Source organism: Onychomys torridus, chromosome 14, assembly GCF_903995425.1.
Source record: "Onychomys torridus chromosome 14, mOncTor1.1, whole genome shotgun sequence".
NCBI lineage: Eukaryota > Metazoa > Chordata > Mammalia > Rodentia > Cricetidae > Onychomys > Onychomys torridus.
Genome location: NC_050456.1, coordinates 38,757,395 through 38,771,279, shown reverse-complemented (window position 1 = coordinate 38,771,279; position 13,885 = coordinate 38,757,395). Strand labels below are relative to the sequence as shown.

Below are 13,885 nucleotides of genomic sequence, written 5' to 3'. Positions count from 1 at the left end.
TTGTTCCCACGACAGAAGGTAAAACAGGGCTTGTGGGGTCCAAGTATTTGTTATAAAACCCCGTGGGAAAGGTCTCTCGGTGTTGGCCGGCTGCCCGCCACAGCCCTGGGGCACACTGGCTTCTGGGCAGCGGAGCCAGGGAACAGAATCAAGAAACTGCCACAATCAGAATTAGGGCTCTCCTGACAACTAAAACCTCCTCCTGAGCAGGCTAATCATCAGACTCCTGCCCTGAGGGTGAGTTCTCACCAGAGAAGCTTCTGAGCCGACTACAACCACCCACAGCTCTTACAGCCAGCAATGGGTGGAACCTGACATCTCTCCCCAGGACTCCACTCTCCCGATCACAATGATGTCATTCTAACCGGCTAGCCAGTTCCCAGATGTGCCCAGGCTAGAAGCCTGTACTAGACACCAGCAGAGTCCTCCTTTACTCCTAATACGCTAATCCTGTCAGCCAAAATGGAGGAGGGGGGGGGGGGGGTGGAGGGGTCAGGGATCCAAGACATCAAATTTGAGCATTTCCTAAATCTAATGTAACAATATTGAATTCCTATTTTTAATTAATTCCCCCCCAATGCTCTGCATTAGAATAAATTGTTTCGTTAGATTTCAATATATTTGTCTCTAAGATTTTGAGAGAGAGAGAAACTACTATCTACTTTATGCTCTGGGTAGAGTGATAAAAATAATAAAGCTTTGTTTCTCATCTTCTGGGTCATTTTCTCTGGTTGTTTGGAGGCGTGAATTTCCAGAACAAAGAAAGCAAGCTGTGATTAAAATTACAGCCACATCCTGCTGAAGCCCGGGTGCATGTGGTGTGTTCAAGGGACAAAGTCCTCCACCTGCTGGTCTCAGGCCACCTCTGCAGCTCACAAACACAGAAAAGATTGGGTAACCATTTCGTCAAAAATCTAAAACAACATCTGGTGAAAACTCGGAGTTGAGGGCAGCCTCCGGTTTTTATCTTACACTGGAAATGCACTGTGATTAGTGACTGGGCGCCATTCAAGAGGGAGGAAATAAAAGAAACGTTATCATTTCTCTTCTAAGCAGATCCAAGATGCTCTTTCCTTCCTGCAGCCGGACTTCAGGTCTGGACTCCTCATTGTATCCGTCTGTTTGTGTTTGTTTGCGTTAGCATTTTCTGATGGTCTATCCTCTATTTGTTGGGAATGTGGTGCTTCAGTCTTACAGCTCTTGATAGAGATCTAGACCTGACCTTTTTGGTTGCTTCGCAGTGAGCACAGAGCTTCACAGACAGTGGACGTTCACTCAGTGACTGCTTTGTTGGTATTTCCAGCTGATCAAAACTTCCGGATCTCCTTTCATCCTGGATGGGATGTGACCTTAGGGAAGCCGTACCCAGGTCAGACTGTAAAGTGAGCATGGTCCTCATCAGCATATGCATTGCATCTAAGTGTAAGAAAGATGGGGAAGTACCAGATCTGTAATCCACCTAAGGCAAGATATGCAAAGAAGTCCTGTGCTAGTGCAGGGAATAAGCCTTCAGACTCTCAGACTTGACCTTGAAAATATTAAAAGGAAGCTATTTTCTGTCTTGATTTTTTAAAATAGCTTTTAAGCTAAGAAAGATTACCCTTCCATAGCTAAGCACTTTACTGTTAAGGCTTTAAAGATAAACAAATCAGAGGGATTAAATACTTGGCATTTATGAATGTGAGGTTTTTTTAAGTCTTTAGATTTGCTCTCTCCATGGAGCAAGGTCCTACACACCAACATGGGTTAGGCAGGAGTCTCTCTGCTTCTGTTTTTAATTGATGTTGTTTTATTTGTTTCCTTGTGGTGCTGGGGGAGATCCACAGGACCTGCACATGGCAGATGAGTGCTCTATCCCTGAGCTGCGTCCCTAGCCCTGGGAGTCTCCTGTGCGCAATCAGTTGAGAGCAAAGAGCCGGTCAAGATGTGGCTGCCAAGGGCAGTTTGCTTTCACCAAGGTCCCGAGACAGCGGAATGGGAAGGTCAGCTCTTGAACATGTTGCATCACAGCGGTCTGTGGAAACCGTGTGCTTACCACACTTTCCACTCCCTTCCCTGGTCAGGGTTTGTTCATGTCTTATGGTACAATTTTTCAAGACTCAATCTTCCCATTCATTCCCCTTAAATGGTTAAGTGAGGTTTTAGGGGTTTCACTTGTTTGGTTGGTTGGTTTGGTTTTTCTGAAGCCCAAATCTTGTTGTATTCATAGGTAAGCAAACAGTAAAGCCAAACCATGCATGTAATTGAGCTGTGCATGACATGCAGTGAGATACACACACACACACACACACACACACACACACACACACACACACACACACATTTGCCCTCCAGTAAGGGATAACATGATCAGTCCACTCAACTACAGACCCTTTAGCAAGGTTCCCTGGAACCAAGTATTCAAGGCTAGAAGGAATGGCTGGGAAGCCTCTGAACCTTGTACCTCTCCCTTTGGAGACCCACTGAACTAATTTTCAGCCAATGGCTACCCCCATACCTTCCTAGGGACCAGGGAGGTGGTCCTTGTAAACACATCTAACACCAGACTGAGGAGGCCCTCCAAGAAGCCACTTCCTGCCTGGGGTTCTATGCCTGGGGTTCTACACTGCTCCAGCTCTTTCCAGGATGTGGTGTTCAGTCCCTGGGTTCTCTGCTATGCCCAGACTTCCTGGTGAGTCTTCTCTAAGCAGACTCCAGGCTCTTCAATCCAAAAACAGTGAAATAGTCCAATGTCATCTCACCCCAACCTCCCAGCACAGATTAGCTTGCATTTCCAACCTGGGAAGCTCATGCCTTCCTCACAGACAGTAAACACCCACCCCCACCCTGCTAACATAGCTCCTCAAGGGAAACAGAAAAAAACAAACTATTGGGAGAAAATGAACACTATTTCATGTTCCAAAGGGCAAGTTTACATCTCAGTAACACATTTAGCATTTCCTGGCACTGGGCCACCCTTCTCTTTTCCAAACTAAGCTGTCTTGAGGAATAAGAAGGCCACAGCATTTCCTGATTTTACATCATCTGACATTGAAACCCCGATTCTCTGGGGTCACCAAATTTTGTACTGACATCTTAAAACCATCCATGATTTGAGGGACAGGTTGTACATCTCTCCGGCTTTTGTGGAACTTCCACTGGACCACTCCTGACAAGGTTGGCTACTGTACTACCGAGCTAATCAAATATGACAGGAAATGCAAGCTCCAGGAAGTAGGGCTTGCTCCAAGAAAAACAGATACACTCAAGTGTAACAGCTACTGGTCACTGTCATGGCCAGTGACAGAGAAGGGGATTTGGGCAGCCATCTGTCTAATAAACCTAGGCTCTCGGTTAGAATTCTACCCTTACTCCAGCTGCGTGACTGCACATGTGCAGTCTAGGAGTTAAGCAAAAGGTCCTGTGTCTTACATCATCAGTGTGTGCTGGTGACTATTACACATGGTCACACAATCTGCTCCTTAAAAAGCTGGACACAGACCCCACTCCTTCCCTGCTCTGCTCTGCTCCCCTCTCTCCCGACCCCACCACCTTTCTCTCTCTCCAGGCCTGGCTCTCCTCTCCCCCCTCCTCTTTCCCTCCTAATAAAGCTCTGAAAACTAACATTGGATTCTGTCGTGACCATGACCTTTCCACACGGTAACCAGCGCCACCACCAGAGCTGTTTATCAGTCATTCTAAAAGTTTAAGACAGCAGGGTCTGGATAGGATTGTTGGCTGTCAGATTGATACATTAAATCCATGGATTAAAAATGCCCTAACTTCTGTTCACTGAGCATAAAGCACAGCTCTGATGTTACGTTGTCCTTCTCGGCTGGCCATGTGACCTGCATGTGAGGCCACTCTGGGCCTTTTCCCTGGGCTCCAGAACTAATTAAAAAGCAGGTCAAGAGGTCAATCAAGAGCACAGAGCAGCCCGAGTGAGCAGAGGACACGGGTTAGCTGAGGTGCAGTCAGCGCTCTGGCTCCCTTAAATCCCAAGGGTGCTTCAGGCCAGCATCTATGCTCAAGGGTGTGAAACCTCTACAATCGGTTTCTGAGGTGATCTTGAGCAAACCTGAGAACTCCTAAGGCTCCGTTCCCTCATTCCTAGAGGTGGGGGAAAGGCAGAAATTGCCCCCACTGCACTGCGGAAGGGATCCTGAGAAGTAAGGTAAACTGGAAATCTAACCGGAAGAGTATGATGTGGTGACTCAGGCCTGTCATCCCCAGAGAGGCTGAGGCAGGAGGTCTTTATGAGTTTCAGGCCAGCATAAGCCGCAATGTGAGACATTATCTAAGAGAATCAGAAACAGGGTCTAGCCAGAGTCCATGTTAAAAAAAAAAAACAAAAAAAAAAAACTTCTTTGTAGTTTTGGTGGCTCTGAATATGGCATATAACCCTGCTTTGAGCAATGGTTATATCAAGTTATCATTATTTATCTTCTCTCTTTGGGGATGAGCTTCTCAGTCACCTGCTACAGTGGGTAGAACCTCCCCCCCACCCCCGCCCCCACCCTGGGGCTCTAGAAAGCCTGGCCCTCTGCATAGTGTTTGCACAGAGGCGGGGCTTCCCAGGCTGCACACCAATGGCCCAGCACAGTCCAAACACGCCTCTGACAGACAGCTGACTAGCCTCAGAAATGCCCTGTGGCCTTGGGGGATCTTCCTGGGACTCAGTAGTGTGGGACAAGCCTAGGTCTATTCCCTCCCTTTCTCCTTCCTGGGGTCACACTCATATGGATAGCCTGCTTCCCTCCTGGCCAGCTCTCCCACAGGCATTTGCCTTATGAGAGCCATGCAGGTCTAATCCTGTCCCCAATGCCTGCATCTCTGAAGACCTGACCCAACACAGGTTCCCATGGTTCTCTTCTGACAGTGGGCAACGTGTCCTCTGAGGTCTGGACAAGTGGTTCAGCCATTCACAGAAGCCTTTTCATGACGGCAGTGGGAGAAGCCATGAAGAAGAGGGTGTAATACAAGGTCTTTGTCAGTGCTACGAGCTTGTGGGCGACTTAGAGCTGCTGCCCTTTTAGGAAGCCATAGTTTCTGCCCGGGAAAGGCCTAAAGGTGAGTTCTTTAAGATTCATCTTCTTGGTCCAGTAAGTTAACCCTCACAGTCCTGGATTCCTAGCCTAGGACACAAGGAATAGATGGTAGGTTTGGAAGGGAACTGGAGCCCACCTTGGTTCTTAAATAACATGTGTCAGTACCACACACACACACACACAGAGACACTCCCCCCCCCCCCCCATACAAACCTACATGGTTTTTCTGGATACAAATTTACTTTAACATAGAAGTTAGAAAACAAAGTCTGTAACAGAACTTTAACTGGGAAATAATCAATTTCCCAAATGCCAAGCAATGGTACTAACTGCAAATTTAGTGTGGAAACCTAAAGAGGGCTAGAGGCCAACCCTGCTGTCTATAAAAATAGATTCACCGATGCTAAAGACGTTTTCAAGAGTCTAAAGGAACAGTTAGAAGAGGGTGGCTGTCACGTAAGGTCCAGTCTGCAGAGAACTTGGTGTCACCTGCTATGATCATGATCATGTCCTCTTTTGTGTGTGTGTGTGTGTGTGTGTGTGTGTGTGTGTGTGTAGGTCAAAGTTACTTTGAGTACTGTTCTTCAGGTACTGACCTTTGTGTGTGTGTGTGTGTGTGTGATGTTTGTTTTTGTTTTTCTAAGACAGGTTCTCTCAGGATCCTAGAATCGTCAAGTATACGAGGGATCTTCTGTCTCCACCTCCTCAGCTCTACACTGCCTGACTTTTCTGTGTTCTGGGGCTCCACCTCAGATCTTCACATGCATGGCGGGCACCTTCCCTCCTAAGTTATCTCCACAGCCCAGTCACATCTGCTTTCACATGGTTGGTGGCATGGTTACTCCTCACACTCCATAGCTGGAACATTTTGGCATCCAATTGCTTTTCTCCGGGTAGAAGAGATGTTCAAATGGGGGTATGAGGTGGGCTCAATGATTAGACACCAAACCAAGAAAATAATACAGCCATTGTTATCTTTGCTCCCTACGAGCAACCCTTTGGTAGACAGGGGAGCGAGAACAACAACATCCTGAATAAAACTAGAAAGTTGCCTTTGCCTTTGGAATCTTCCGACATGTGGACAGCTTAGATGTAGTCCATGGCAGCCTGGCAGTCATGGTGGTGGTGGCATGAGAGGGTGGCCACATCACACCCACAACCAGGAGGCAGACAAAGGTGAGCACTGGGGCTCTGTCACTGTCTCCTGTCCCTGTCTCCTCACCCATGTGGTGATGCCCACCATACTCAAAGCAGGTCTCCCTTCCATCTCTGAAAACACCATCCCATACCCAGAGGTGGGCCTGCGTACTCAGCTATTCCAAATCTAGTCACGTTCACATTGAAGACTCATTATCACAGTGTTCAAAGACGTCAACCTGATTTTTAACAAAACTGTGAGGTTTTGCAATCTGCCAAAGGACCTTCTCATTCAGGTGTCCCTCAGACTTCACCACATGGCGCTGAACTTTAAGAAGAGCATTCTGACTGAGCTCCACACTCACTCTCGGCTCAGAGTATCTCTGGCCTCTTCCAAATCCAACCCTTTCCCTGTCTCTCACGGCCATGCTTTCCTCAAAGCCTTTGCATAAAGCCATTTCAGCTTTTGTCTGTCCCAAAGGCTAGAGCCAAAAGCCTGGAAGCTGGAGGGTGGGGATCTGTAGCCAGACCTGAGAGCGTAGAACTTTCAGTTTTAGGGAAAGGACTGATGTGGCCTGAACTGGGTAACTGCACTCCTACTCATGCATCTACTCAAAATAATTAGCTTTGATTAAAAATTGAGGGGGGGGGGAATAAGGAGGGGAGAAGGAAGGGAGGGAAGGAGGGAGAGAGGGAGGGAGGGAGGGAAGAGGAAGGAAGAAAAAGACCTCAGATGTGGACCCTCTAGATGGCTCAGCAGGTAAAGGTACCTGCTGCTAAGGGTCGCTGTTATGTGATCAACCCCAGGAATCCATGTGATAGAAGGAAAGAACCAACCTCTGTTAGCCATCCAACCTCTACATGCCTGTGCACTAAAGGACACACATGCACGTGCAGACATACAGTGCATACATTTTGGAAAAGAATCTGACATCTTAAAATGCCACGTGTTTACCTTTCCAAAAAGTCTGAAACACGTATAGACCGCCACCACATTGGGATCTGGTGCAAAGATCGCACACCAGCCAGCGGACCAGTGGATGCTTGTTTTGTCTCCTGAGCATAAAGCAACTGGTTCCATGAGTAACCTTTTCTTGTTACACACACACACACACACACACACACACACACACACACACTTGATTAAAGCATACTGTAATCAACGGTCTCAAGTAGAAGTCCTGTCCTGTCCCCCACCCACCCTGAAGCTTTTACGCCTAGCCACCAACTGTGGCCCGGGTGGCCCCAGCCTGGGTCTAGGAGTCAAGAAACCCCAGCCCTGCGTCCTCAGAAAATAAATAAAAAGCCACCTGGGCTCCCTAAGGATCCAAGATGGGGCGATGTCAAGGACTGGGAAGCAAGACCGGGCAACCTGGGTTAAATCACACACTGACTCTACAGCGTCGACCCAGGAAGCTACTGTGGAGCCTCGTCCTGCTGAGGAATGTCAATCAATGGCTTTGCTGGGACCTGGGTGAGCGGTCGAGCCGAGGCCTCCAACCCCGCCGCTACACAGGTCGGAGACTCTGCGCGCTACGTGACCGCGAGGTTCCGGGAGCGGCCGGGAGGCGGTGCCCACAGCCTCGACGCCGCCCTGGGGGCTCGCATGCCACCCCCACGGGGAGCGGGGGTGCTCTGGGCGCCCTAGGTGGGCGGGAGCCGGGCGAGGGGCGGTGCCGCACCGAGGGGTGGATCCCCAACAACCGAGATCCTCAAAAGCCTCGCTCCAGACGGGGCCGGGCCAGTCCTGCAGCCCCGCGCCCCCTCTGTGGTCCCCGCCGCCCGCAACCATGGCGAAGCCCCTGACCGACCAGGAGAAGCGACGGCAGATCAGCATCCGCGGCATCGTGGGCGTGGAGAACGTGGCGGAGCTGAAGAAGGGCTTCAACCGCCACCTACATTTCACGCTGGTCAAGGACCGCAACGTGGCCACCCCCCGCGACTACTTCTTCGCTCTGGCGCACACGGTGCGCGACCACCTGGTGGGGCGCTGGATCCGCACACAGCAGCACTACTACGACAAGTGTCCCAAGGTACCCGGCGGAGGGCGTTTGTCCTCCCTCCAAACCTGTCCCCTCCTTCGTCCCGAAGTCTAGGCGGGCGGCAGGGCACAGGTCCCACCTCTCCCGCAGCGCTGCACCACCGGCACCTCTGTGCTGTGCGATCCGGAGACCTGCGGGGGGGCGAGAGCTGGGGCCTCCCTCGCCCGTGAACTTTGCAAACTTTACCGAGTGTTTACTCGGCACTTAACTAAGAGGGGGACCGGGAGCCTCCTTTGCAACGACGTGCGAGGCGCGGTTCCAGGCCCCTGACAGTCCTCCCCTGGTAGGGATGGGGGAGGGGGACGACACATACAAAAGCCCCGCCTTGAAGCACGGAGCTTAATGTTTAGGGAAGTGTAGAGTTCTTCTAATAGTGACCCCACCCAGGCCTCAGGGCTGCCCAGCCTAACTGGGCAGTGGAGGCTGAAGTTTCTGAACTTTCTGATTCCTGCAGGACCAGCCAGGCCAAGCCTGGCACTTACCTGCAGATATCCCCGTGGAAATACTCACCTCCCTCCCAGAGGCCTACCCCAGAGATGTGGGTGGGGGACGTTGCCTTTCAGGACCCGCTCTCCTGCCTGCCAAGGGCCAGAGTGCCTTATGTCTGGGGGTGGTGGACTTGCAGAGGGAGCAACACCATCCCATCATGACCAGTCTAAGTAGAGAACAAAACCAGTATGGAGGTTACCGAGGACCCGGTAGAGAGACGACTCTGTCTGTACACAGGAGAGTAAGAGGCAGACTGTGGATGTTTGGGAAGAGGAAGCCAGAAAAGCTGGCTATGGAGTTATGTTGGAAAAGATGAAAGCAGATCCTGGAGGCAAGAGGAAATGCATATACACACTTACTAGGCGTTTTGAATATGTAAAAGCACCGAGAAAAGTTATCTCTACTGTTTGTGCCTGAGAACTGTGGGAATTTCTAAGACAGAGGAATAAACTCCCTGTGGTTGTAAGACGCTTTCAAAGGGGGAAGTCACTCTTTCCCCCAGGAGTCTAAACAGACTGTTCCAAACAGAACAACTGCAAATGTGTATCCTTCCAAATCTAAACATGCGTAGAAAACACTTTGAGTCTATATTGCATGCATAGAAAACACTTTGAGTCTATATTGCATGCATAGAAAACACTTTGAGTCTATATTCATCCACTGTATCTTTTTTATTGGTACAACATGCTTCCCTTGCATTAAATTTTTTTAGGACTGGTACAGGACTTGCCTGGGTTGGAGCCATAGTGCAGAAACACACACACACACACACACACACACACACACACACACACACACAGTAGCATTCAGCATCATAGCACAGAGAGTTTTGTCCCTGCTAACCTTCCTGGTTCTTCAGCTAGTCTCTCTCCTGACTCTTCTTTCCTATGAGAGCACAGAGCAGGCAAGAGGTTACACTAGAATACACTGCAGGACAGCAGTGAACATATTGCATAACTCTTCTTAGAAGAGCTTGGAAGTTCTTAAAAATTCAGTCCACGCAGGTTCATGGTGCTTCCTCCATGGTGGTCTCTGTGGAAGCAGGATGGCTGCAGTCTCAGAGAGTATTTGGGTAAAACCAGGAGGCGTGCCCAAGCTCCTTCGCCTCCATAGCCTCACTCCCAGGTGTGCCCACAAGTTGCCAAGTTCAGTTCTCTAACCCCAGCCCTGGTGTAAATGCCAAAGGTTTAAGCACACTGAAGCCTCTTCCGGTCCCTTAAACTCTGCTTGCAGAAACTCAGATCACACCGGGCGGTGCTGGCGCTCGCCTTTAATCCCAGCACTCAGGAGGCAGTGCCAGGCGGATCTCTGTGAGTTCGAGGCCAGCCTGGTCTGCAGAGAGAGATCCAGGACAGGTACCAAAACTACATGGAGAAGCCCTGTCTAGAAACAAAACAAAACAAAACAAACAAAAAACCCAGAAAAACAAACAAAATAAGAAACTCAAATCACATTCCTCACAGTCCTGACCTGCCCTCTTTTTTAATTTTGTGACTCCTGGTCACTGTCATTGCAGTCGAGGATGTGTTCAGCTGAGCATCCCAGCTGACTGTTAACATATCCTGACTGTTAAGGTTGGCTCCAGGCCCTGACATAGTGCTGACACGCTTCACTGCCCTCTTCTTCCGGTGAACCTGCCCCTCCGTCTCATCTGCCATTACCTGTCAGTACCGATCTTCCTCCACGACTCTCCCACTTCACCATTTCCCTGTTGGGCTCTCGGCTCCCCCTCCACCCTCCCCCTGAAGCACCTTCCCAGCAACAGTCTCCAGGGACCAATCCTGCCTGCCCAGCAAGTCTCAGATTTGTTGTCACATGTTTCAAGTACCTGACAGGATACCCAGACAGAAGCACCCAGGTCCTCCGGTGAGGGCTGGGAACAACTTGAAAACCGTTTTTAAATATTGATATTGTTATACAGTCTTTATTCTGTCTTTCCAAACTTTTTGTAACTGGTTTCGTATAATGTCGATACAATGTTAGGAGTGGTTTATGCATGTAATTTACAAGGCAAATGAAGATAGTTAAATATTTTGTCATGAGGAATGTGTAATAAATGTCTATAGGACATTAAGGGAGCAAAGGTCTATTTTTCAAGGTATTACATAGTCTCAAATATAAGGAACAGTTTACCTCAAAACATATCACTTATCAGAAAAATAGGAAATGCAGGGTGGTGTTGGTGCACGCATTTAATCCCAGCACTTGGGAGGCAGAAGGCAGGCTGATCTCTGTGAGTTCGAGGCCAGCCTGAGCTACAGAGTGAGTTCCAGGACAGCCAAGGCTGTTACACTATAAAGCTCTATCAAAAAAAAAAAAAAAAAAGCCAAAAGAAAAATAGGAAATCATCTATAGTCCCTGCCCTTAAAAAGTCTGTCATCTGTAAAGAAGCTTTGAGCAAACCTATTTAGAAGAGCAGGAAATATCTTAAATATCCCTAAGATGTTATTCATGCTAATGGATCTTAAGTAACTGCTGCTTTGGCCTTAAAAGGAAGGTCAAGAAACTTAGCACAAATGCAATAATTCCAGGGTGTGACTTCCCAGTTGCAAGACTGGGGTATGGATGTGCCTACAAATGAGGTTTGTATGGATCACTGAAACAGGAAAACAGGCTTTGTTCATGAGAGAGAGAATGAAAATACACACATGAAGGCTGGAAGGAGCTGAGCTAATGCCATCTGTGGCTTGATGTGCTGTTCCCTGTGGCCTCTTGCACAGAATCCCCAGCCTTGGATAAGAGGAGGGCTTTGACCTTTTGGGGCCTAAGTGTGCCCCAGAAAGATGCCTTTCACTAGCATGCATAGGCATCTATCTGATAGGCTGGCAAGGACCCAGAAATCTCCCCCATAAACATTCAAAGACGCTGGATAAAAATGCTGTGTTCTGGACAACAATAACGTTGACTGTGTTTGTGAAGGTTGTTTCATAAAATGAAAGTGAGAAAGAGTGAAATTTCTAAGTTGATGTAATAGTGATTTGTTACATGAACTCTGTCATCATTGTCACCATTATTATTATTGTTGATTTATTGGGTTGCCCAAATACTTTTATTTTTGGTTCTTCTTATCCCGTGGAGATGGGGAGTACCTAAAATTAGAAGTGACTTGTACAGACTCTTACTGTTTTGTCCTGCGTCCTTTGGAGAACAGGGTAGCTGACACAGAGGCCAAGTGTCCTGACAGAGGGCGCTGCCCTCACTCCATCATCCATTCCTTTAAATTTGCAGTCTATGCTTGCGTTCAAAACGGTTTGGGGCAGGTCTGAACTTTGCACCTCTCCCTTCTGACTCTGCTCATATTTACCTGGCTTTTCCCATGCCAAAGGCAAATAATTTCTAAGTCCATAGGGAACTTCACCATCTCATCAAACGCAAACGCTAATAAGCCTTGGGGAGTCTTCTTGCTAGATCTGCTACATAGACTTCCTAGGGCAGTCTTTGTTCTAAAGACCAGTAGCCAGTGAAGGAGGACTATCCTCTAGCCACAGAGGATGTGGGAGCTAGTCTGTGTGTTTCTTAGATGACAAGGGCAAAACCAGCCCACCTGACCCTGGAAGTGAGAGGTAATGATGAAAGGCAGTCCAGGCCAACTTGTTTGTCTAAAACATGTTTTATTCATGGAATGAACAGGGGAAACAAAACAAAACAAAACATTGAATCCAACTGGTTTCTTTCTTCCTGAGGATAGAAGATACCAAGCTGCTTTGCCAAAAATAGAGTCTAGTACGGTTTCCTCATGCTGGCAGTGGGGGACACTGTCATGCATCCCATCAGGTGACTACAGGAGTCTCACCTGAGCCTGAGTTACAGGATCCCAAGAGCTGGTGGTCTTCTCTTGGTGGCCTTATGTGGATTTGCATTTCTATGTGTCTTGACAAGCATGTTTGACCTCATAGAAGGGTGATGGCCTTTCCTCTCTTTATTTCAGAGGGTTTATTACCTCTCTCTGGAATTTTACATGGGCCGAACATTACAGAACACCATGGTCAACCTTGGCTTACAAAACGCCTGTGACGAGGCCATCTACCAGGTATGCTGATCTCTTGTTTCTCACAACTTCTTTCTCTACATTTCAGGTTCACTTTAACACACACACACACACACACACACACACACACACACACACACACACATTCTCACGACAAGTTGCTTCTTTGAATAGGGCTATTATGAACAATGAGAAATAAACACAAGTTGGAGACCAGAGGCCTAGGTGGTGGTGGCGCACGCCTTTAATCCCAGCACAAGGGAGGCAGGAACAGGTGGATCTCTCAGTGCAAGGCCAGCCTGGTCTACAGGATGGAGGGAAAAGGAAAATTAGAGAATGAGTTATCAGACATGAGGATTTTATTTGCAATCAAAGTCTTGCATAATTTTTCTGAAACAAATCACATTTTTAAAATGAACCTTTTAAAAGTTTAGGGGTTGGGGATTTAGCTCAGTGGTAGAGCGCTTGCCTAGCAGGCACAAGGCCCTGGGTTCGGTCCTCAGCTCTGGGAAAACAAAAAAGAATAAACAGAAAAAAACAATAAATGACAACTATCAACACACTTTAAGCCGGCGGTGGCAGCACACGCCTTTAATCCCAGCACTCGGGAGGCTGAACCAGGTGGATCTCTGTGAGTTCCAGGCCAGCCTGGGCTACCAAGTGAGTTCCAGGAAAGGTGCAAAGCTACACAGAGAAACCCTGTCTCGAAAAACCAAAAAAAAAAAAAAGTTTTCATTATGAGAATTACCAGCCTTGCATTAGGCTCCTGTCTACCTTTTAGGAAATGATCAAAGCTTGACAGATATTCATATATCGGACAATGTAAACAAGGTAAGCTTTTGAAAATCCATTGTCATGTTTCTCTCTTGTCTGATGAGATGTGGAACACACTTTCCTCTTAAGGCAATCCTAACTTGCTCATTTGTTTATATGGACACATGCAGCCCCTCCCACAGGTGTCCCTCCACCAAAAACCCTTCTGATGTGACTGAAAGGAGGAGCGTGTATTTACAAAGACAAGTCTAAATGACACATGGGTCAGAATACTCCTTTTCCCAGGGCTGGCATGGTCCCTAGTGTGGCCTGCTACTTATCACTCAGGGCTAGCATCCATCATGTGGGTTAGGTAGAGCACTTCCTGGCAAAGAACCTCTTCAGCTCTCCTCCACTTCCTCTTATTGACTTCCCCTAATACTAGCAAA

The 13,885-nt window shown here is 48.2% G+C and overlaps 1 protein-coding gene and 1 long non-coding RNA gene across 2 annotated transcripts in view; both read left to right on the top strand.

Annotated features, from left to right (window-relative positions):
• Positions 1–573: 573 nt before the first annotated feature.
• Positions 574–6,018, top strand: LOC118595628. The gene is made up of 3 exons (XR_004946535.1): positions 574–1,982; positions 4,859–5,049; positions 5,676–6,018. It is a non-coding gene; the product is annotated as an uncharacterized LOC118595628 (long non-coding RNA).
• Positions 6,019–7,697: 1,679 nt separating this feature from the next.
• Positions 7,698–13,885, top strand: part of Pygl (glycogen phosphorylase L) — a 34,011-nt gene continuing 27,823 nt past the window's right edge. The window contains exons 1-2 of the mRNA XM_036206523.1: positions 7,698–8,197; positions 12,624–12,725. Coding sequence (XP_036062416.1) covers positions 7,955–8,197; positions 12,624–12,725 — 345 coding nt within the window. The 5' untranslated portion in view covers positions 7,698–7,954. The remainder of the gene's footprint in view (positions 8,198–12,623; positions 12,726–13,885) is intronic.